The sequence below is a fragment of the Macaca thibetana genome, chromosome 1 (genome assembly GCF_024542745.1).
Source record: "Macaca thibetana thibetana isolate TM-01 chromosome 1, ASM2454274v1, whole genome shotgun sequence".
NCBI classification, from domain to species: domain Eukaryota; kingdom Metazoa; phylum Chordata; class Mammalia; order Primates; family Cercopithecidae; genus Macaca; species Macaca thibetana.
Genome location: NC_065578.1, coordinates 177,446,074 through 177,472,409, shown reverse-complemented (window position 1 = coordinate 177,472,409; position 26,336 = coordinate 177,446,074). Strand labels below are relative to the sequence as shown.

The 26,336-nt window shown below is 36.0% G+C and overlaps 1 protein-coding gene across 7 annotated transcripts in view; it reads left to right on the top strand.

Moving 5' to 3' along the window:
* HMCN1 (hemicentin 1) overlaps window positions 1–26,336 on the top strand; it is a 508,510-nt gene that overhangs the window by 145,695 nt on the left and 336,479 nt on the right. For all 7 annotated transcript variants that reach the window (XM_050765519.1, XM_050765493.1, XM_050765511.1 and 4 more), the window contains one exon: window positions 13,489–13,559. Coding sequence is in view for 5 of the 7 variants with exons in the window: in XM_050765493.1 (XP_050621450.1) it covers window positions 13,489–13,559 (71 nt within the window). In the remaining 2 variants the exon portion in view is untranslated. The remainder of the gene's footprint in view (window positions 1–13,488; window positions 13,560–26,336) is intronic.

The window sequence follows — 26,336 nt, the reverse complement described above, 5'->3', positions numbered from 1 at the left end:
AAGAATCAGGAAACCACAAGAAATAGGTTAATAAATTTTACTTACTACCTAAAAGAAAGCTATTTCCACATGGCCAAAATTGCTATAAGAAACATCAAACTGGAGGAAATTTTTTGCAACTTTATCACAGACAAAACCCAATTTACTTGATATATAAAGAGCATCTACAAATTGGCACAAAATACCCAACAACCCAGTACAAGTGGACACAGACTGTAGACATTCATTTTATATGAGAGAAATACAATAGATATCTTCCATTGTTATAGTAAGCACCCCCCTTCTCATTATTTCTGTCTCAGTAGCCTGCTTATTTCTATAGTAGCATTTATTTCAACTTGTTATTTTGTCTCTTTCCTTGTTTTATTCTTCGTTTTCTCTCCAAGATTGTGAATTTATTGGAGAAAAGGATTATATCTTTTTCTTCCGCGGTTGTGCCAAGCACAGTGCTATCAAATATGAAGCATCTGGTAATGTTTGATTCTATTCCAGGTTGTTCTCTTCCACCACCAGAAAAATACCTTCTAAATAGTGTTCCTTATCACTTTTATCAAACATATTCAGCTTTTTTATACTAAACTGTGTAGATGGGCAGACATTTACATAATTAAGAAGACATCATATAAATTCACCAAGTAACTGGGCTGTATACAATGTGAACTGTCTAATTAGGCTTTAAGTAGTCAACTTCAAGTACAGTTCATGATTAGTTAGCAGGGACTTAAAAATTATTTGTTGAATTAAAACGTATCAGAAGTAGTGTGTTTGCCAGTAAAGATCTTAAATTTTTTTAGTTGATTTTTTGGCAGAGTCTTCATTAATAACTTCTTCAGAGTTTTGAACTCAATTTCAATTGCTTTGAATTTTCTTCATTCTTTCATCTCTCTTTCATTTTGATGACTAAATACCATGATGAGATTCATAGGCAGCATTTGAGATAATATATGAATGACTTCAAATGTTCTATTAATGTCTGTTATTTCTCTCATACTTTTTAGGATTAAGTACCATAATTATATATATTTTAAGGGATTTTATAGTACTTAGTATTTTCTTTTTCTTAATTTTTTTCCTGACAGCCATACTGTTTTCCAATTTCTTCATACATCACATTTTTCATTTTCTTAATTATTGCTTAAATGTTAGCCTCTTCTAAATTTGAATATTTATTTATCTGTGTATTTCTTATTATACACACATATACATAAACGTATTTATATTTTCTGTTTTGCAAATTAAACTACAGATTTTTTAACACAGAGACTGCACTTTATCTCATCTATAAATTGCTATAGTGACTATTTTAAAGTAGTGATTTGTGTATATTGTTCAAAATTGTCTCTTTCTATAGCTTTACTGTCATTAAACAGTGAGGGTCATTGTCTAAGTGCTGGAGATTCAAAATGTCACAGTTGCTATCATCGGAGCAGTTTATAATCTAGTTTGGGAGAATGCATAAGTGAATATAGCTATCTACTGTTGCATAAAAAATATTCCAAAACTTAGTGCTATTTAATGCAATAAACATTTATTATTTGCCAGTTTTTATGGGCCAGGAGCCCTAGCACTACTGAGCTGGGTCCTCTGGCTCAGAGTCTCTTACAAGTCTATAATTAAGATACTGATTAGACCTTGTGATCCTTGCAAAACTTGACTGAAAAAGGATCCACTTCCAAGTTACTCATATGGTTGTTGGCAGGATTGAGTTCCTCTTGAGCTGTTGGACTGAGGGCCTCAGGTACATATCGGCTGTCCTCTGTTTCTTGTTATATGGGTCTCCGTAGGGTAACAGGGTAGCTCACATGGCTGGTTCACATGACTGATTTTCATCAGAGAGCAAGAGAGGGCATGCAAGACAGAAACTAAGTTCTCTTTATAATTTAATCTTGATAGTGACATCTCATCATCTTTGCCCTATCCTTTTTTTAGAAGCAGGACACTAGGTCCAGCCTATAGCCAAGGGGAGGGGATTACACAAGGGTATGCATACCAGGACATGGGGATAATTGGAGGCCATTTTAGAGGATGCTTACCACATTTGATAAATACTGAACAGGCAGCTAAGACATATCCTTAAGAGAAATTAGTTGAGTTAGCTCTAATTCAGAAGAGTGAGACATTCAGGAGGCTTTCCAAAACAAATTGAGACCCAAGTTGAATCTTGAAGTAAGATGTGATAAGTAAATAGGGAAAACAGCCTCTTATATAGAAAAAAATATAAACAAAAATGTAGAGATGGGCATTTTTCTAGATTACTTTGGGAACAATGACAGATAACATAACTTGACAGTAGTATTTTCATCTCCTTTTCAGTGTCTGCTACTTGTTATGAATGGATGTCTGTAAAACACAGGTCAATTATTGCATTTTGGTTTGAGTACAGATCATACAACAAAGAAACAATCTCTGCCTTTTAGACTTCAGGTTTTAAAGAGAAGAATTGATATAATCAGTTAACAAGAATGTGCTTCAGAGTGAAGAGGAGAAGCATGGGAATTGGGAGCCAGAGATATTGAAACCCTGTGTGTGATATCGGTTGGTATGGGTGCACTGATCACAGTGATACCAGATAATGCCACAGAATGCTCTTGTTTCTCTTCTATAGTTTTTAGAAAGTTTTGGATATGTGCCACAGCTCATTGGTATTTGTGTGGAGACACTTGCCTCTCTCTGCAACTGCCTCAGTGCATTGGTGACTTGTAAGGGGAGGGAGTGGGATGGCTCAAATGTGGATGCTTTCCTATTATTATGTGTAAGCATAATGTATGTGTTCTGTCTTAGGCTGAAATGCCTTTGGAGAAGATTCAAACTGGAACAAAATAATTAAGTTCATTGACCTTAAAGAGACTAGGATAATTTCTAAATCTAAGATGCTTTTAGTTACCAACTAAAGTGGAGACTCTGAACTTGTTCATATTAGAAGTATTTAAATGTAAAATGGGCATTTACACTGATGATGCAGTATTATTTTCAGTATTTACAATTATTTTGGATATTTCATATTTTAAATATTTATTCTATGAAGAGAAAAAAGCAAGACAGATATTTGTATGTATAATTGCAACAGTATATAGAGAAAATATAAATAATACACAGAAAAAAAGAACCAAAATTTGGCTGTGGTGGAGTTCAGTGTTAGAAGTCTGAACAGTGTTTCATTTCATTCAATGAAAAGGAATTCTTGTATATTCAATAAAGACTAACAGTAGGAAGATGACATTGCCAAGACTTGTGTACTTGAAAGAGATGAAAGCTTGAAGTGAGAGGATTGAAAAAGACCATATCCAGACAATGACTGTTTTGATTAGACTCGAAATACTTAAAATATTTCATCTCACAATATTAACAAATAATGTCTTAAATTAATGCTTTCCTTGTTATCTTGCCTAATGCTCAGAAATACTTCTGTACTTTTTTTCCAGTGACCATTTTAAACAAATTAATAACCACACAGCCAAAATTCATGAACACATCAAGCTTGTATGTGATCAGGTGAAATTCCTTTTTTTTCTTAGATTATGTAACAGTACAATAAGTTGAAAATTTAGAAAAATAAAAAATACTCATTCTATTAGTTTCAAACATTAATTTTTACTCTGGTGTTACCTTTCAGCACTTGTCCTTATGTACATGTGTCTTTGCAAATAATTGCAATTAAAGTATATATACAATTCTGTGTTTTGTCTTTTTATTTATTATATAATAAACATTGGCTTATTTTTCTCCATTGAACAATAATTTAATTGATGCCTAATATTATTTAGAGAATTATATGTTTTTAATCATTTCTCCATTTTGACTTTATTGATATTCTGAAAATGTCCGTGTCATTTTATTTCCAGTGAATTATAACAAAGAGCGAAATGACTTTATCATAAGATACTTTTATTTAGACCTTTATTTTAGGTTCAGGGGTACATGTGAAGGTTTGTTTTTAGGTAAATGGCATGTAGTGGGTGTACAGATTATTTCACCACCCAGGTGATAAGCATAGTACCCAATAGGTAGTTTTTCAGTCCTCACCCTCTTCCCACCCTCCGCCTTCAAGTAGACCTGGTGTCTATTCTTACCTTCTTGGTGTCCATATGTATTCAGTGTTTAGCTCCCACTTGTAAGTGAGAGCATTTAGTACTTGGTTTCTGTTTCTTTGTTAGTTTGCTTAGGATAATGGCCTCTAGCTCCATCCATGTTGCTATAAAAGACATGATCTGGTCCTTTTTTAATGACTGCACGGTATTCTATGGTGTATGTTCCATGGTGTGTGTGTGTGTATGTGTGTATGTGTGTGTATCTCTCACATTTTCTTTATTCAGTCTACTGTTGATGGGCATTTAGGTTGATTTCATGTCTCGGCAATTGTGAATAGTGCTGTAATGAACATATGTGTATCACAAAATACTTTGAAGGCTTGTAATAGATGTAACTGTAGTAAATTTCACAGATGTTGTAACCATTCACAATCTTACCAACACTACAAATATTCCAGGTTTATCATGACACTAGTTTGATTAATAATCTTTCAAAAAAGTTTTCTTTCTTTAAATTTGCTGAAGTTTGCATCTCTTTCACTATGACTAAATGTGACCTTGCTCCTGTTGTTTTTTTGCTTTTTTAAGAATTTTCCTTTCATGTAGTGTTTGGTATTTTATTTTTTTCTTATGAAGTTGAATAATCTCTTCAGATATCATAGGTTTTAATCTATTTTAATTGTTCATAAAAATGCTGCTGAATCTGGTTTTATATATTTCAGATTTTAATTTCTTTTGCTATATTTATATCTGTCAGTATTTTCCTTTGTGATCTCTTATATTGCTTTGAAAGGTAGAATGTTATTTTTATATAGATCTGATATATATTCTTTTATATAAACATGGTTTTTCTCTCTTCGTTAAAAAAAAAAAAAACAGATTTTTCAGTAGAGAGTACTATTTAACCCAATGTCATGATAAATTGGAACAACATACTATTGTTAGGATAATACGGTAAATGGTTCCTCTTTCAGTATTCTCAATCTGGTTTGTATTTGTCTTTCCTGGCCAGCTGTAGGCACCATCTGGGATCAGCCAGGAAACAGGAATTATATAATTTGAGTGAATCTACATACCAGTCAAATGCTCTGTTATTTGCATTTTAAAACTAGCATTGCACACAATGAAGGATAGTAAAACTCTTGCTAGTAAGTTAAGCCAGACTTCAGAGAGCTGGCACCTAGAAGAGAAGATCCTCTAGGCTTGGAGCCTGAGAGGGAGGTCCCTGGGCATCTGGACACTTCTTAGGCAAATGCAGACCCATGTGGGCACCAGAAGGTTCTTCCTCACGATATAGGCTGTGCTTCACCTCTAGGCAGCCTGGGTTGCCAGTTTCCCCTTCCCACCAGCACAAGCCCTAGGCTCTGTGCTCTTTACAGATCCATTTGAAGCAGACATCCCCTCTTTCCATGGGCCAGCCACCCCAACTCTTGACAGACAGGCGACCCCCGGGGATCTTTAAGCCTCAGCGCTGAGGTGTGCTTGGTAGCTGGATTGGAAGTGAATGAAAAGCTTGCCCCACTGAGATTTGGCCTCTGGCTTCTACTAGTGTGTTATGGTGCTGCCAGCCTGGAGAGGGGTTTGCCACCTCCATGCCCCACTCAAAGATGGTGCTGGGCATTATACCCCCCAGTCTTTTCTGTTCCCATATACAGGTTCCTATTGGGGCAGAAGGTGACAGCCTGGGCCGGGCGCGGTGGCTCAAGCCTGTAATCCCAGCACTTTGGGAGGCCGAGACGGGTGGATCACGAGGTCAGGAGATCGAGACCATCCTGGCTAACGCGGTGAAACCCCGTCTCTACTAAAAAAATACAAAATACTAGCCGGGCGATGTGGCGGACGCCTGTAGTCCCAGCTACTCGGGAGGCTGAGGCAGGAGAATGGCGTGAACCCGGGAGGCAGAGCTTGCAGTGAGCTGAGATCCGGCCACTGCACTCCAGCCTGGGCGACAGAGAGAGACTCCGTCTCAAAAAAAAAAAAAAAAAAAAAAAAAAAAAAAAAAAGAAGGTGACAGCCTGTAGGAACAGAGATGGGGCTACTGAGTAGGGCCTGGGCATCTAGAAGTGGGAGAGCAGGTAGCAGAGAATCTTGTGGTGGTGGGAGGTGGGACCATCCGTGAGCCAAGGTCAATCATCCCATTGAACTTCACTTACAAAACACAAATCCAAAAGAAAAAAAAATTCCCTACAGTGACTGCAAAGCATTAGACCCCAAGGTGAAGCCCCGTTGAAAGCAGGACCTTGTCATAAATCCATGCAGCTGGTTCTTAAATTTGTAAGACACACCCAGATATTTCTGACTTTTATAATCGAGACTCCTTTCTTTAAGAGTATTTGTTTGCTTATACTTTCTTCTGACAATTTGAACTCTGCTAAGTGTGTATACTGCCTGTTTGTTGAATGAATTGAAGCAAGTATTTAGGGAATACACATATTATATACACCCAGACATCTATCATACTTTTAGTAATGTCTCTGATTCCCCTATTTTTGTGAATAAAATGTTTGCTTCATAAATATGGTTTTGTTTTCTCTGAAAACACAGTCAAAGTGCTGCATACATTTGTTTGGTGGTTGTGGAAACAACCAAAGCTGAAGTTAGGTCTATTCTCCCAACATTTGGAAATTTCAACAACATTAATGATTCCTTTCTAAGGACTTGCAAACAGACTTTTTTCTTCTTCATCAACATTTTACCTCTCCCTTCATAATTTTTTATTTTCTTTATCCCTAACTAATGACTAGATTTATTTGGAAGAATATTAATGTTAAGGAATTGTCTAAGAGCAATTAAAACTTTGAAATGAATTACAGTATTCTTATCTTAAAATTTAAAGCACATATCCCAATAAGAATTATTTCAATTCAAAAATATTCTTGAAGATGGTATTTATTTTCTTTTTGTTTGCTTTCAGCGTATAAAACATTGGAAATGTTGGAAAGCTTGATAACATTGGAAAGCTTGTTAATGAAATCTTGTTAAATAGCATGACTTAAAATATATGTTCTCTTGTATCTCTGATTATGCCTTATCAGTGCATAGGTGTATTTTAATGTTAAAAATGTCATCTTACATTTAGGATTACATGTAAAACTGAGAGTCTGAACTTTGTTAGCCATAAAAATCCCATGACTGTTTTTTTGCAAGAGGGCTTTCTGCTGCTCTGGCCAAAGTCATCTAAGCAATAACATCCTACTCTATATACCTCAAAGCCCTGTGTTCATTATTAAGGAGTTCTTCTTTGCTTCTTGTTCTAAACATCTGTGTAACATTGCTGAATTTATGTTAACAATTTTTTCTACATCTCATTCAGCAGTCCGTAAAGCGAAATGATCCATGCATTATACATATACTATGTGCAATTTTGTTCAATGCATATATTTAAGGCTATCATGCCTCTTATTGTTAAGTGGATAATCCCTTTGGAAGTGGAACAGAATGCTATTTAAGCCATATTAGATAATATGCTGTGCATGAATTCACTGATTTTATAAAATACACAAAATACATCATTTTATTGTCTGTGTTTGTCGATTAGATGAAGATCATTTAAAAATGGTGCTGGACAGCAACATTATAATTGAGTAAGGATGGAGAAATATGGAACGCATGTATTGTAGATAAATTGAAAACAGTAAGAGTAGATATAATAATCTGATTTTTTGCAGTATCCTAAAGCAGAAAACATAATTTATTATTTTTTTAATTCAGAAAACATCCCCAGTGCTTTGAATATGTATATTTATACTAACATCTTTGCACATAAAGGACATTATAATCGATTTGTCTTACATTAAGTGACTAAGAGTAGAATTTTTAGAAATTGGGAGGGACATGTTGACTTTCAGCTCATGAATGGCATTTTAAGGAGGCCACTTCCCCATGCCTAGGATTTCTTTGTTCTTTTGTCACCCTCTATTAATTTGGTGTTCGCTTCATATTCCAACTCATACCCTGTCTCTTCCTGGATGCCTTCATGGTGTATTTTCCTACAACTCATGGATTTCACTATCCTCTTTGGACACAGAAAATTTACTGTCTTCTTGTATCTGTACTACTTGGCTCTTCTCAGATGCTGGTTTAGCTTTCTTTTAACTTAGCTTGCTGTTTTTAAAGTTTTCAACTGTATTTCAATTGTGGCAGATAATCTGATTTATATATTTCTTAGCTTCTTCTATAATGCCTTGAAAATATTGATTAGTTCATAATGCAGCTCAGGGGGTTCTTGTTTTAGCTTTTCATATATTTATTCATGTATATCAATATAAAGTTAAGAACAATATATTTTTTTAAAAAAACAAAAAAATTGGGAAAATGGCTATTAAATTATATCTAGGCAGTGTTTAGACCCCAGAAGGCAGCAGTAAATATTCCTCTCATTATCAAGGAACCGCTTTGAGTAAAGAAAAACTACAAGTAGCAGAAGTCTGTTAGTGGAAAGGAAAAAGGAAGTGAGAGGCTGGATATTGATCTTGCCAAATGAAGCAGTGAAAGAAAATATTACATTGTGAATTTCTTTCCATTATTTTCTTAAGTACAACCCAGCAACTCAGATTAAGAGAACAATAGCTGAGATGCTGGAAATAAATCCAACCCATCTGATAAATCCCTAGGAAATGGGAAATAATAAAATTACTGAAAAGAGAAAAGACTTCCTTAGAGTTTCAGACATTATTTTTTTTTAAATAAAAAATGGTCTCTGAAGCACAAAAAAATTGTTTATTTTTGTATAATACATGTTGTCTTACTGTTTTTTAAAAAATAAGTTATATATGAAAAATTGTATCAGTTTTCTGTATCATCTTTACTTGATTAAACTAAAGAATAAACCATTCTGGTTACATAGGAAATTGAAATTTTTTCAGTTGATTAATCAGTGTCCTCACTGATCTTTAGCATGGTCTTTAGCTATAGCATTGAGGCTCCATGATGTAGTGATAAAGCAAGAAATAAAGAATCTGAAGGCCTAGGTTTAATCTTTATTCTTTTTATTGTCATTCTCCTCCTTCCTCCTATATTCAAGCACTTACTGGAAATCTGAATGTATACTGAGGCAGTTAATCCCCTCAAGGTGCTGACAGTCAAGTGAGGTATGAATAAAGCAATCAGGCAATCAATAGTATCATATGGTAGATGCTGGCTATCATGTCGCTGGCACTTGGTATAGTGGTAGCCCTTAAAGAGGCTGGGCCACTTTGGCTAATCACTTAAGCTTCTATTGTCTATATACTTATATCTACCTACTCTATGAGGTTGTTATAAGACTTAAAGTGGGTCAGCATGTGTTATAGAGTATTGTGAATTATACAAGTTATTGCAAATATAGATAGTGATATGTAATAACTTATTTGATACAAGATGTGAATACCTTGTGAACTTGATATATAGAACTTAAAAAGAAATCAGTGTGAATAAATAACTTTTGTTTTAACTAATTTGAAATCCAGAACTTTCACATCCTTTTTTAAATCTCCGTTGGTTCTTTCTGGAAAAAAAAGTCTCTATCAATTAGTGCTTTTACACTACCTTTTCCACACTTTTATTTCTGCCCTTACTACATCATACTATAATTACATATCTACATTTTAATCTCACTAGACTGGTGAGACTTTGAGGACAGGGTTCATGTTCATTCATCTTTGTCACCAGTGGCAACTGCAAACAGTAGGTGTTCAACGTCTTTTTGTTAAATAGATTTGAGAGGCAATTTTCTAGCGAAGTTGCTTAGTGTGGTTGATTATAGTATTTACAAGGCAAGAGGGATATTCAGTCTATTAAAAAGTATTCACCCAGCCAGCCTGGGCAATATAGTGAGACCTTGTCTCCAAAAAATATGAAAAAATGAGCCAGGCATGGTGACTCATACCTGTGGTCGCAGCTACTTGGGAGGCTGAGGCAGGAGGATTGCTTGAGCTTTGGGAGGTCAAGGCTGCAGTGAGCTGTGATCATGCCATTGCACTCCAGCCTGGGCAACATAATGAGACCCTGTCTCAACAAAAAATAAAAAAATTGGCTGGGCATGGTAGCTCATACCTGTGGTCCCAGCTACTTGGGAGGCTGAAGCAGGAGGATCACTTGATCCTTGGGAGGGCAAGGCTGCAGTAAGCTATGACAGTGCCACTGCACTCCAGCCTGGGTGACAGAGCAAGACCCTGTCTTAAACAACAACAACAACAACAACAAATAACTTAAAAAAAATATAGGCATGTGACAACAAAGAATGCTGGGTACTGTGTGTATCATATTAAAATTCTGGACTCCAAAGAAGCTCATCCTGCCCATAGTCCAGAGGAAAGGAGAAGGATGTTAGTCTTGATATAATTCACAGAATGGAGATGTTGGAAAACAGGGAAAGTTAGCAAGCTGCATAGGTCACTCAACATAAAATATGTTATCAGATATCTTCACCTCTTTCTTCACTACCAAAGTTTTTCAATTTTATTGTCTCTGGACCTCAAGTTTTCTTGTCTGTGGGGTAAGGGGATTGAACCAAACAATCTTTAATGCCCTTTCTAGCTCTATATTTATATTTGAGATTGATGGTTATTTTCTTTTTTATGCGTGAGTTTTCTTTGTAAACAACTAGATAAAATAAAAGGAGTAACGTAGAAATGATCTCTGCATTTTGTTAAATATGCAACTCTATTGTTTCCACTTCCTGTTATAACAATGTTATCAGGACGACCGTAAAGCAAATTAGAGAAAAGGCAAAATATTAAAAAAGATAAGGTTTAAGTCAGGCCTTATAGACTTGACAGGTACATGGGCAGGAGAAAGACAAAGGGGACAGTGATGGAAATGGTAAGCAAGTGCAATAGCTTCAAAGTTTGAAGTTTGTAGTGAGGTCCTGGATTACCTTTGAGAGTTCCCATTTAATTCTATAAGCGCTGAAGGACCATGTTCAGGCAGGAAGAGAGGACAAAGTTGTACCTGCTGAATGTCATCAAAGGCTTGGCAGGGGATGAAACCAGCATGAGTGAAAAGGAAGAAAAGAGGAAATTGCTAATGACACAGCTGGCACAGGGCTCTGTTATGTGAAAAGAAAGACTGGAATGGAAGCAAGTTCTGAAAGGGAGGAGGGCTGATTTTGCCAAATAGTCATATCATTCAATTAAAATGAATTGGAAAGGATGCTTACAGCTGGAGGGATAGGACAGCTCAGCAAGCTGTTACCTCTCCTGAGTATGTTTCATAACTGATAAAGATTTATCTCAGCTGTCCAGTATGGTTTGCAAAAATATAATGAGCTTTAAGAAAGGTTTCCTATCTTTGTTGAAAACAGGTGGATATTTGAGAGTCTCTGGTTAACTAAAATGAAGGCTAATTTGTCCTCTTATTTTAATAGCATCCCTTGATCCCCACTCTTGAAGAGCAGGCATATATTCACAGATATTTTTTATTACTATAGGGAATGTCCTTGCATGTTTACACTCTTTATTATTATATAATTGTTTTTTTCTAGTATTCTTTGTATTTCTTTCTACTTCTTGAATTTTAAATTCTTAGATTATTTCAGTATTATGCAATGTGGGAATATAGAAGCTTGGCTTGACAATGCTACTGACAATTTATATGTCAGGGTGTAACTGCCTGGCATATTCTTTGCTGTTTTGCATTCCTTTGCAAAGTATGCCTTTGTTTAGTCTTGAGGGAGTAGGCTTCTCCCATTTTCCATATACTTGGGACGTGGTTAATGATGATTTTGCTTTGTATGGAATGCAGATGTTTGCGTTTTCACAGTTTCTCCAATTGCTTCTCCACTCCTTTTGCAAAATGCAAAGTGTCTAATCTATAGTGAAGGATTGAGGCATTTTTTCCTGTTATTTCTAAGAAAAATTACATGGGTTATGGCAGACAAATTGTACCTCCCTTCCAATTTGTCTCATTTACTTTTAAAATACTACAGTCTGGTTTTGTACCATATGTAGCTTGTTATGGAAGGTTTGGCTAATTAAGTATTGTTCTTTGGAGTTATAAGCTCTTTTTTGAGCAGTATGCCTTTAAAGCTAGAAAACATTTTGTAAAAGCTAAATGTTAAGTATCTTTATAATTTTGCATTGTAGTTGCACATTACAGTTTCGAATGAGTCTATACCTTCATTATATAAGATAGGAAGCTTTTCATCCACCCTGAGAATTTAAGATGATATATATAAGCTCATAGTACCCAGATGAATTTTAATACCATTACTTAAATACATGGATTCTCTCTGGGGAAAGTAATTGATACCCATAAATGGCCACTTTTAGTTTATCTATGTTAAGAATTGATTTATTTTTTAAAGAGAATAAGCTCAGGATTGAACTGTTTACTTTAGACATGCTGGGTCCAACCAAAAATACGAATATATATGTATATACAGATTTCCAAGTTAACCTATGATATCTGGGATCCTTCTATTCACCTGACTTATGATCTAAGTCTTGGCTCTCCAGGGAAGGCAGTGGCCCCACATTTTCCTGTTGGAAGAAGTAGTTTTGTGTAGTACATCTGGGCAGTTGTGAGGATGGCCACAACCCTGAAGGTAGTTATGGTCAAAGCCAGCTCAGGAGAATGGCGATAGCCAGGTTCAGCCACCCCAGCCTTGAGAAAAAAAGTTATAGGGACTAGTTCCTGCACTGTTAATGTCCTTGCAACTACATGTCTCCAAATTCTTTTTCTTTCTTTCTTTTTTTTTTTTTTTTTTTTTTTTTTTTTGAGACAGAGTCTCACTGTCTCCCAGGCTGGAGTGCAGTGGCATGAACTCGGCTCACTGCAACCTCCACTCCCGAATAGCTGGGACTATAGACATGTGCTACCATGCCCGGCTAGTTTTTTTGTATTTTTTAGTAGAGATGGGGTTTCACCATGTTGGTCAGGCTGGTCTTGAACTCCTGACGTCAGATGATCTGCCCGCCTTGAACTCCCAAAGTGCTGAGATTACAGGTGTGAGCCACCGCATCTGGCCACATCTCCAAATTCTTAAAAACCTATGGGATAGGCAGTGAATGTTCACTTTTTTCTTTTTTTGTTTAGCACCAAACTTTTTATTTTGAATGAGTTAAGACTTACAGAAAGGTTGCAAACAAATTTTCACTTTAAAGTTGGGGAAACTGAATTATGGACGAATAAGTGATTCATCTAAATTCTAACAACAAAGTGGTGCTTAATAAATATTTACTGACTGGTGAGAGTAAGAAAGAACTGGAACTGTGCTCTCCTGATTCTTTGTCCTGTGACTATTTTACTCCTCCTTGCATTTCCTATGGTTAAAAATTTACCCTTTTAGATATGCATACTTTACAGTAAATTATAAGTTATTCCTTGGTAGCTACACATTGAGAAAGAGTATTTGGTATTTTACTATTTCTTATTAATAAGTAACCATGTAGTGCACAGTGAAAAGCCATCCATAAACACAATGAAGTCTTTAATGCCATTGATTACTATTTATTGACCTATGTCATTTTTATCTTCACAGAAATTGGCCCAGTGACAATTACCACAGATCCCAAGAAATTTCAATATGAACTCAGAGAACTATATGTTCAGGTGAGTGCTTGCTTTCAGTGTTCTCTTGGTGGAATGGAAAATCACCAGCCTTTAGCTGATTATCTTTATTTTTTAAATCTAAAAGAAATAATTGTTGGCTTTTTAAGGGACCCCATAATTGCCATACCCCCCCAGCCCTCCACCTGAGTCCAGAATGAATTGAACAATAGATACAGAAATAGGACAGATGGGATTTGAAATATCACCAGTTAGTTACTCCCTATGGCTGGTTTATACTATCACGGCAGAGTTGAGTAATTGTGGCAGACTGGTCCCTTTAAGGAAAAAGTTTGCTGACCCCTGCTCTAGATAAGTCTTTTTGCTTAGAAATATAAGGAAGAGTTAATAATTATTTTCCCACAAAATTAATGGCATAACTAAGGTAATTTTGATATTCTGTGCTGCTGTAAGTCAGCCATATGAAATGTTTGATTGTACACATAACTTGGTTATTAGAGAAGATGGATCACATTGGTTTAAATGTTATTCTGAAAACAGAACTTAGAGGTAAAGTTGCTATGCACCTTTTGGTGCTGAATTTATTCATTTAAAAAATGTGCTTCTCTGAGGCTATTTCACTATACTACCTTCTGTGGTCTCTGCCCCTGTTATCCTCAGACTTTTTGGCCACTCTCCATCATTCATTTCTGATATTGGTACCTGCCTCATTGGCTGCCTTTTCTCTCCAGGGGTGCCATTATTGTGAGTGACTTCAACATTTATGAGAATGACCTAGTCAGAATAGTCCCTTTTCAGTTCCTTGAGCTACTAGTTATCTTCGATGACCTTTTCCTTACTCTGTCTTAGTCATCTATTTCCACAAACATCCAAACATCCCCTAGATCTTGTTATCATGTTTCCTCTCTCAGATAATTCAGACATCTTTATCAACAATTACCTGTGCACGAGCGGGTTGGTGCAACTTTTTACACTACAACAATTCCCTTATCCTCAGCAAGCACTGCAGTCCACTGACCCCTGCACTGTCTCCCAGGCCATCAGATTTCTTATTTTTTCACTTCTTCTAATCTAGCTCAGAGTTTTTTTTAATCATTTAAAACACTGCTTTTTCTCCTTTGTCCATTGCCTTTCTATTCAAAAGGCATAATCTCATTCCTGAATGACTCAACTGTCTGCATTGTTCATGCTTGTCCACGAATGGCGAAATGTTGAAGTTTCACAACATGATGCTTTGATTCTCTGGTGAATTCATAGCCACCTAACTCAAATGGACTCTTAATACTCTCATGATGTTACTATGTTTCTTTGATCAATAAAATCTGCCTTTCTTCTCAATGACAATTGCAAATCTTATTCACTCTCCTTTAACCTTTATCTCACCACCCTTTTACTACTGGTTATTTCAGCAGATGATCTACTCTGAGAGAGTGACCTCGTTTTCACACATAGTCACAAACAAAGGAAGCCCTCTGCTTCCTCGTATGTAACATATAACCCATTTCCATCCAGCACCTATCCTATCCTTATTCACTTGATCTAAATTCCTTGACTTTCTTGGGATTTAACGCTATCAAACTGTTTCTTTCAACTGTTAAAGAGTTCCCATTGAGGCTGGGCACAGTAGCTCTTGCCTGTAATCCCAGTGCTGGTTTGGGAGGCAAAGGTAGGAGGATCATTTGAGGCCAGGAGTTTGAGACCAGCCTGGGCACATAGTGAGACCCTGTCTCTAAAAAACAAACAAACAAAAAAATCAGCCAGGCATGGTGGTGCATGCCTGTAGTCCCAGCTACTTGAAAAGGTGAGGGTGAAGGATCACTTGAGCCCCAAAGTTTGAGGCTACAATGAGCTATCATCATACCGTTGCACGACAGTGTGGGTGACAGAGTGAGACCCTGTCTCCAAAAGAAAGCCAAAAAGGAGTTTTCATTGACTTTTAAATATATATGTTCGGCCGGGCGCGGTGGCTCAAGCCTGTAATCCCAGCACTTTGGGAGGCCGAGACGGGCGGATCACGAGGTCAGGAGATCGAGACCATCCTGGTTAACACGGTGAAACCCCGTCTCTACTAAAAAATACAAAAAACTAGCCGGCCGAGGTGGCGGACGCCTGTAGTCCCAGCTACTCGGGAGGCCGAGGCAGGAGAATGGCGTGAACCCGGGAGGCGGAGCTTGCAGTGAGCTGAGATCCGGCCACTGCACTCCAGCCTGGGTGACAGCGCGAGACTCCGTCTCAAAAAAAAAAAAAAAAAAAAAAAAAAAAAAAAAAATATATATATATATATATATATATATATATATGTTCAAGTCTCAAAAAACATACACACAAATCCCAACAAACAAAACCATAAAAAGCAAAACGAAATAAAAAACAAAAAGTTTCTGTATTTTTCTCAAGTCCTCTTATCAATAATTTCTATTCTCTCAATTCCCTCAATGCCAACCACATTGTCTATGTTCACTGCTATCATTTCCTTACTCCCATCTCTGCCAGTCACTCTTCAATCTATTTCAAACTAGTTCCCATTCCTCCCACTGTATCAAAGTATCATTAGTTAGTGACCAGTGATATCCATTTTGCTAAATGCAATGGAAATGTTCCAGTCCTCATCATAATGGATAGACATCTCTGTAGTGTTTGACAACATTGGACTCTCCCTTCTGCTTGACACACTTCATTCCCTCATCCATGTTTCATTTTTTAATCTCATTTTTCCTACTCAACTTCTTAGGAAACTTCATTTCCTTCCACTTGGCCATTGAATATTGGTGTTCCTCAAGGTTTTGAAACTGGCTCCTTTCTGTTTCCTCATTTTCTATCATCTCCTTAGGTAAAGTCATCCATACCATGTAAATATGCTTTAGCCTTGACCTCTTTCCTGAGGAACAGACCCTCTTTTCAGTCTCTTGGATGTCACAATGGCCTTCTAAAATGAAATTCATGAATGTTATTTTTCCAGTACCCTAAATTTAGTGCTTAATCCTTGGCTTTTGTCTCCTCTTTGTTACCTTTGTGAGTGATGTTATAGTATTCTGGTTACCCAGCCAAATATCTGGATACTTCGTTAATACACCCTGCGCTTTTACCCCTTATAGTCGGTCCAACTGTTATTAAGTGTTGTTTGTAACTTTCTAAATACCTTTTAAATCAATTGGCTCCTCTCCATTTCTTTTGACACCATCTGAGTCCCAATTACCGTATCTTAAGTCTAAATGAATGCAAAAAGCTTCTAAGGGATTTTCTTGCATTTATTCTTGCTTCTATTTTCCAGGCCTAACTTCTCTACTCTGCAGACAAAGGGATCTCAGAATACAGCTCTGAAAGTTTCTGCCTTGTACCATGTCTACTTGACTCTTTACCCCCACCTCATCAAATTCTTCCTATGTTTCTGGGTTCTGAGTGACCTGAGACCTTCCTACCTTTCGTTCCCATCTGGTGCCACTCTTTCTCCCAGGCTCTGTACTCTGCTGCAGGGGCCTTGAATAGAGCCTCCCCATATCTGTATCCCCACCCATCTCCTCAGGGCATTTTTGCACATGCTGTTCTTGCACAGAAAGTTCCTGTCCTTCAGTCTGCCCTCATTTCCACACTCCCTTAACCTAGTTTAAAATCCTGTATTCAAAGTCTCGTCTTGAATAATACCACTTCCTCAGAGAATCCTGCCCTATTTTCTCAGCTGTGTCATTTCTCACTACCTTTCTCTGTCATAAAGCAGTTGGGAGTTCACATTGAAGGACTGTGTATAATTTAGCTTATTAAATACCCCAGTAATAGGACTGGCATATAGAACCTGTTCACTTTTTAATAAATGAATGAATGAATGAATGAATATACCAGAATATACAGATTAACAGAGTCCAAATCAGAGTTTGAAGTATAATACTTTCATGGATTCACTGTTGGATAAATGACTTGATTCAGATTTGCACATAGTAATAAGCATAATTGAGGCATAGGGTATAAAACTGGAAGTTTGGCATTCCAAATGTGTATTCAAGGGTGATTCTATTTTGTGCATGTCTCCATTTGTAAATTATATACTAAATTGAATTATATTTGATGAATATGTAAGTAGATTTATATAATTATCTCTTGACTATTTTTCTCTTTTACTGAATTTTTTTTGACCTTTTTTTCACCAACAGTCTTCCATTTCCTTTCTCTTATACCATGGCATTTTTTCAGTCATTATTTTGCTACTTATTTACTATTTACTTTTCTCTCCCTCAATGTAGAAAATTCTTTGCCACTTTGGATGTCCAAATTCTCTGAAAAAAATTTCCATAGAAATTTATATTATATTCATGGATCTTGGAAATTAGAAATTGCATTGTTCTGGTTGTTTAAATGCTTTCATGTACCCTTATTGTGCTGAGTTCCTGATGACAAAAGCCCTGTAGCTCGTATTACCCTGTGCTTCATCTGGAAGATAAACCAGTGTCTGCAGTAAACTTTCAATAGCTGTTGAATAAATGAGTGCCATTTGAAGTGGCTTCTTTTAAAAATGTACATTTAACAGTAAAACTGTATCAAATATTATTTAAACTTCACTTGATGGTACAGAAAATACCCCAAAAACCTAACTATCAGTTTTTATTACATTATAGATAATCAGAAGGGCCAAGTAATGGGGATTTCTAGCAGATAGAATGTCAGAAAGGCATTTACTGTATTCATTTTTTTTCCTCTGTGAGAATACAACTAGACTATATTCTTGAAAATCTGGCCAGAATGAAAATACCTACATTGTCAATGAGACCTGGCACAGGCTTCCTGATTATCTGCCTCTCCCCTTCTTTTGTTCTGAAGGATCTATAGGGAGTGCCCTGATCCTCCTTGCTCTGTTTGACTCCAGGGTGAAGGATCCTGATTCCTGACTCATACTGCATGACTGCCTCTCCAGAGGTCTCCCTCCACCCTCTGGAATTGAATATGATACAGAACACTCTGTAAGATTATGTAATTTTACCTCTGTTCAGAAAAATATTTTTTCTTTCTTTCTCCCATGCAATAAAAGCTGGGGTCTATTTCTCTGTAGGTTTCCCCTGGACAGGTTGTATCTTATGAGATTTTCTTTTTTCTTTTTTTCCCCTTTTTTGCACTTTCATAGGATCCAAAAGCATGCTTAATTAGAACAAACAGCAAGGGAAAAAATCAAATATTTACTTTTTCCCTTCATTCAACATTAGGCATTGTTATAGGCATTGGGAATACCATGGAAGTGTTTTTGCTTTCAAAGATTTTAGTGAATTATTCGGTCTTAAATCAGTGACAAAAAATTTAAAGGTTAAATATGTCATCACTTAATACTACCCTAAAGCATATATTTTGTTCAGTGTTTACTTATAGAATATTATTTCATTAATCAGTTTGAGAAACCTCACAAATTTCATAAAATTTTTGTATGAGATACAAAATTCTGTTTTCTATATGATTTTCAAACCCTTCTTCAGTTAATTCCCTTTCTACCATTTTTAGTAACTCCCCCAAAATCACTGATATCAAGAGCAACAAGTATTGTTATCCTATTAAACTAACGTGAACTTTAAAAAAAGACTTTTAAAAATATTCCTTTCATATTTAAATTGGTTTTGAAAACAAGAGAAGTGAATTCAGTTTGAAGTGCATTAATCATCCATTCACATTACAGCAGGCTCGACTATTTTTCTTCCAGAGATATGGAATTAACTTGAGAAAAAGCAATCTAAAATTTTCCAGGAAAAAATCAGCAAAAAATTATTACACTTAATTTATTAAATTGATACCATTAATTTCATTTTCCTTTATCCTATTTCATCTGGAACACAGAGAAGTAACTTGAAAACAACTGTGCTTTCTCTCTGGGGAAAAGAAGGAAAGACAAATGACAACAAATGGTATTCAAATCACACAGAGCTTTGGAAATTAATATCCTTGTAAATATGCAGTGCAAAGACTTGCTTCGGGACACATTCTTTATAAGAAACTATAAAGCTTGTTGAGTTTTAGAAAATGGTATTGGCAGTGATATGCTTTCAAGCCTTTTATCCAAATGTTTTAAAGAACAAAAAGTACGTTAGTCAAACATTCAAAGTGTAAACACACACACACATACACACAACCCCTCAAAACACCAATATATTTCTACAATAATGAGATTACAATGCCAACTTTTGTATACATTGTTGATACCCAAATCGAAAGCTTCACACATAATTTAAGTTTCCTTAGTAAAGTCTTTTAATAAAATAGACTTTTTAAAAAAGTAGGAATATGATTAAAAATATCTGGAAAAGTATTGTCACATAGCAACATGATAGAGTTATGAAGAAGATAGGGTGAGGTCCAGAAGAATAAATAGGTTTAAACTTTGGAAGGTTAAGGTTAGGCGGAAAAGAATGTTTTGCTATAAAAGAACAGTTGATAGAATTAACTGCCTAAGGAGAATATGAAATACCCTGGCCAGAAAGGCAAAGACTGCTAAAAAGAGGAGAACAAAATAATGCTGATTTTAGAAGTATAATTTACTATGCCAATTTGGTATATATACTTTAATTTCTAGTATTTAAAAAATGCTATCGTGTAAAACTGTAACTTTAATTTCTAGATAGAGAATTCTTCCATATGAATTTTTAAAAATCAAACATATATGGCTAGAAAAATGAAGAAAGCAAATAAATTTTAAAAATGAACCAAAAAAGGAAAGAAAAGGCATTATATGTCAGCATGGACATAGATATAATGTAGAGCTATCAGAGGTTTGATTTTCATTTTTGGACATGGTTAGACATGATTCAACTTAGAAAAGCAGTTTTAATTTCCATTGAAGTTTTCATGATATGCAGTTTCTTACAAATACCACACACACACACACACACACACACACATACACACACACTTTAAAGGAGGACTGGCTTGTATTTAATTTAGGGAAGAAAGTATGATAAGGCATCTAACTCATAGTATGTACAAACTTTTAAGCAGAACAGTGGCCCAAAGTACAAGCTCAATAAATGTTATCTATTGCTACTACTAGCTCTAGTACTCCAAAGTTCTTTAAAGGGAAGTAATTCCCAAATATTTATGTCATAAATGAGCAACAGTTTTGGAATATGTGCCTTGCAAAAGGTTTTGTAAGTGTTTTAAAATCATTTTCTCAATTTATACCCACATAAATATTACTATTTCTTTTTACAAATGAGGAATCATAAGCTTTTGGATGTTAGGTAACATGTCTTACACAGGTCACAAAAATAGCAAGTAGCAAAGCTGATCTCAAAACTGGAGGTATTTAATGCCAAACCCAGTTTCCTTTATTGCTCTGCTACTTTCCTTCTAAATATCTGTTTAAACAACCTTATTGATCTAATCAAGTTAACATATTTATTTATATAATTTCTCTTTGTATGTTACAAAGTAGGAAAGAATTAAAGACAGATGTATGTCTAGGGCTGATCTCATCCTCCACAAAATGAATTTATTTCTTAAATATTTTTACTTCATTCCTATCTCCAATCGCTTTGAGTAATTGGCCCACCAAAAATTACCAAGTAGCAAATGACAAAGTTAATAATAAAATCACTGCTTTTCCTCAGCAAATTTTCTTGGTACTAAGTATGCTAAGCTTATTTAAGCTCATGCACACTTTGGAGAGAAACAAGAACAAAATATTTTTAAGTGTGTACTGTAGGTACATTCATAGGTAGTGTTTTGATTGTTTTTATTTTTATGTTGAAACTTCTTTGGGCCCGAATGAAGCATCTATTAAAACTTTACTTTGCAGTTTGAGTTTTCTATTAGAGTTTCTGCTAGAGTGAAGAATTCTCTGAGGGACAAACAGTCCTATATCCCCAGAGAACAAGGAATAGAGACTGCGACAAGACGGTGGAGGACAGGAATGGGAATGTTTGGCCCTTTTTTAGGTATCCATTTTGGTACCCTATCCAGAAGCAAATACGTGGTTGATTTTGTGATCTTTTCTGTAAACTCCAAAGGACAAAGAATATTGAAGCCTATTTTGACTGTTGGATTGCTTTTTCAAAATGGAATATACAGGTGGTTAGAGTGGGGTGGATATGGATTATAATGGGAAATTTCTTGAATTTCTCTTCAAAGTGTGCATCTATGGGAATATCCTTAAGGGTAAATATATGAGTCATTGCGTGGTAAATATGGCAGATTCCTGTGGCCAAATTACGTTTAAGAGAAAGAATACATTAACCTATGTTGCCTGGATTCAATCCACATGTGCTACTTAGGCAAGCAACAGATTGTTCTGTTCCCCACAATAAGTACTAAATCTGATTTTGTTAGTTTTTAGGTGATGGTAAGGATGGAGATCAAAACAGTTTTCTTGGGAGAATGTTCCTTGACCTACAGCCAGGATTCCTAGCGAAAACTATAAATCTCATTTTTTTCAGAGTTGCTAGCAGCTGCAGTAAAAATACAAACTCATTTTCAGTGAAATGGACATAAAGGAAAATTGGAGTTTTTTCTCTATCCAAACTGGGTAGGAGCAGTTAGTTCTCAGGAAGCATCTTTTTTATTCCTAGACCTTTAAAAAAAATTTCAGGAGAACTGAGGAGTCTTAGTATTGGAATTGATTTTGAATATCATTTGTCCGGTTACCCCATCAGATGTTAGAATGCCTTCCAGCAACCTGTCAATACCCCAGACCTGAGTAACACTAGTTAAAGATTTGATAGCACTGGACTTTGTCGCCAGATGAAACCTGGGGGCCTCCTCTGGAGCAATGTCTGGGGAGCGTCTTTTAATGCTGGAGGCTGATTTCAGCTTTCTTTGGCAGGCATATTACATTATTGAATATTGGTTCCATCATCAGCTAAGTCCCCCAGGTTTCCTTATATAAATGTTTAAACTAGGTCTCTGTCCTTTTATATTCATGGTGATTTTTTAAAAATCCTGATTTATTTGCTCTATCATATATGTAGTCATCTCCTTTAAGATCTTATTTCATCATTTTTTAAATGACTACTAAAAAATGTAAAATTTGCGTATCTCAAACTTTCTCATAATACGATGTCTTTGTAAATCATAATGATTTTATTAGTAAAAATGCATTTTTCCATTTTGCCAAGAGAGGAAATAAAACAAGCAGTATAAATATATTTTTACCACATTAAATAAGGAGTCACGGCATTACAATCTTCATTAACTAGGTAATAACAAAGATAATACCAAATGTGCTAGATGGCATGCAGAATCCATATGTGAGTGTTGGAGCAGAAGAAAGAGAGAAATTTCTATGGCTAGGTAGAGTCTTGACTAGCAGAGAGGAAAAACAGAGAAGGGTCACAGGAGAGGAAGAACTGGGAGCAAGACGGTCTGCTCAGAGCAAGTATATGTATGGTGAATGCTTCCTCCTTCAATAAGCAAATGATGATTTGCTAGTAGGACCTTCTTAGACCCTGTCCCTGCCCGCTCTGGCTTTTGCTCCCTAAGCAAACAAGAGAGCCACTTGTTAGGTGGGACCAAGAATCCATTCCAACCAGGGCAATGGCAGTGTCTTAATTTTGAAGGTCACATTAAAAAGATACCGAATCCTCACGCTCGGGAGGCCGAGGCGGGCGGATCACGAGGTCAGGAGATCGAGACCATCCTGGCTAAAAGAGTGAAACCCCGTCTTTCTACTAAAAATACAAAAAAATTAGCTGGGTGTGGTGGCGGGCGCCTGTAGTCCCAGCTATTGGGGAGGCTGAAGCAGGGGAATGGCCTAAACCTGGGAGGCGGAGCTTGCAGTGAGCCGAGATTGTGCCACTGCACTCCAGCCTGGGAGACAGAGCAAGACTGTCTCAAAAAAAAAAAAAAAAAAAAAAAAAAGATACCCAATCCTTGAATGGGGGTAAGAAAGAATTCTCTAAGAAGCTGAGAAGAGGATGATTACTGAAGGGTGACTGAGAATACCAAGATATAATTTGTTAGTTTCCAATTTTTGCCTACGGTTAACCCTGTCTACTTCTACATGTCTTCTGATAAGTAGAAGGTATTTTTGTTATTTTTTTTTTCTTGATTGACTCCATCCTATTTTCCTCTTCAAAGGACCACTCACTGTGCATTATAACTCATGTGAATTATGAAGTTTTTGATATTTTTTAAAGTATTAGGTACAACATTTTCTAATTTACTCATCAAATATTGAGTGCCTGGTACATAGTGCAGTTTTTATAAATATTTTATTTGAAGGGAACTGAACCTCCTCTGAAGACCCAACAAAACATATCCCCTGAAGACCTACCAAAGCTCTACCTCCCTTAAATGAAGGTCCAACGAGTGGAAAGATCAGTTCCTGATGAGTTGAAAGATCCTTACCAGTGACAGGTGATAATCTGAAAGCATGGACATTGTTGTGATTGTTACCTTTACTGTGCCTGGAATTGTGGTCAGCAGTTCTTTGATGCTTTGATCTGGATTTCACCTTCTTTGAGCTTGTTTGGTGATCAATGAATGTGTAGCAAAGAGCAGCATAGTTTGACTGCCTGGGATGTAACATCTTTTATTTTGATTTTGGAGATTTGAGGTTTGGGCTCTGCAATATTCTGATTGTCTCTCAGTACATCCCTGCAATATATTCTACAAGTAATAAAAGCCAGCACATGTCACTGACAAACTCTGTAATTATTCTAATTTATTTTATACTTGCTTTGATGCAACTGTAAATTAGACTCGATGTAATTTAATGGTTTTCACATATACATCCTATTTTCTTGGTAAAAGAATTGCACAACTGTATTTTAAGAAAGAGAACTGAGAGTTGTAAAATTGTGTTCAGCTTTAGACTGGGTGCAGTAGCTCACGCCTGTAATCCCAGCACTTTGGGAGGCTCAGGTGGGCGGATTATCTGAGGTCACGAGTTTGCGACCAGCCTGGCCAACATGGTAAAACTCTGTTTCTACTAAAAATACAAAAATTAGCTGGGCGTGGTGTTAGGTGCCTGTAATCCCAGCTACTCTCGAGGTTGAGGCAGGAGAATCTCTTGAGCACCAGAGGTGGAGGTTGCAGTGAGCAAGATCATGCCACTGCACTCCAGCCTGGGTGACAGAGCTAGACCCTGTCTCAACAAAAAAAAGAAAAAACAAAGAAAAAAAATGTTTTTTGTTCAGCTTGAAACTGAGTTTCATATCTAAATTTTATAGGTAAGGGACAGATTACACAAATAAGACATTTCACGCATAGGGGTTCCATGTGAAAAGGATACAGTCTGACTTTGAAACTAAGTGCAAACTTTAGTAGGTTATACTCATGTTAGAATAAGGGTAAATATTGTAATGCTAATGAGAATTATTTTGGACTTAGTCATGAGCCTATAAAAAGTTTCAATTTTTTATTGCTTAGAGTTAGGCACTTGGAAAACAATTGATATAAAAAAGAGTTCAATGAAAAGATGAGAAGAATTGAAATAGGTTGATTAGAAGATAAATGATAAGGCATGGGAACATGCTTGCTCTGAGATTAACATTCTTGGGTCTCTCTGATCCATCATTTGATGTACATTGTCCCATTAGGATTTGAACAGGGACTTCATTTTTTTCCCACTCCTCTCACAGTTTAAAGGTTCAGTTTATTCCAGTGCCACTCCTACACTGTCTTGTATTTAGAAATGACAGCATGATAATCTGTGTTTTAATACTCCCTTGAATGATAAGATTTCTATCCATTCTTATTTAATCTTGCTTTTCAGGAATTCATTTTGTGAACATAATTATCACTGTAACTCTGAAGTTACAGTTTTTTTAAAAAAATTTTTTATTCCAGGAGCAACATTTACTGTGAAAGCGCACATGCTTCTGTTTTTTTAGTACACGTTTTTCTATCTGAAACGTCTTTGGCAGTTTAGTAAATTGTAGGTATCAGTAGAATTATAAAGATAAAATGTCAATCAAAATATTGAGCAGGACTGTGCATACTGATACTAATTATCTATATTTCAAGGTTCAAATAAAAGCACGGGTTAACAAAGTCAGACCCTTTCTAAAATGCATTTAGGGAGCTAATTCTATGCATTATACAGTTCTTCTCCATTATAACTTTCATTTGTGTGTGTGTGTGTGTGTGTGTGTGTGTGCACGCACATGTTTCTGTGGTTTTAGGAAATATATTTACATAGCTATGTTGGTTTTATCCTGTTAATTATTAATCCTGATGGTACGCCAGGACAGAGAGGGGTGTGGGGGAGAGATCTAACATAGGGAGAGTTAGCTTTATACACTTGTACTTTTAGAAGGTTTAGTTCTGGAATTATATTACTTGAAATGGGATGGGCTAGGCTTAAGTCAAGCTCAGGCTGAGTATGTTAAGTGTGCCTAGAATATGTCAAGATTGCTTTGAAAATCTTTCACCCATTTACTCACTAGTCATTTATCCATTCATTCGTCAAACAACAATGGAACACTTACTAAGTACTCCAAAAAACAGAGATCTAGTAGGAGGAAATATAAATTATAATACATCTTATTGAATACCACAAAAGAATAAACAATATTCTGTAGGTGTCTAGAAGAATGGGAATTTTCTTCCTCTGATTATACAGTGTCCCATAAAGCTACTTGCTTATAGTCACAGAAGTTCCAGAAGGTAATAAAATACCTCATGGGAGTTTGCATGAATTTTCAGGCCAGGAATAATTGAGTTCAAATCTCTGCTTTTTCACTTACTAGTTGTGTGACCCTGAAAAAGGATTTTCAAAATGAGTCAATAAAACATGTTAAAAGTGATGTTTACCTTATCCACTGATATAAAAAATAAATAACATAATGTTTGTGACAATACTCTCTCAGCACTTGGCTCAGAGTAGACATTTATTGAATTAACACAGGTAGAGTG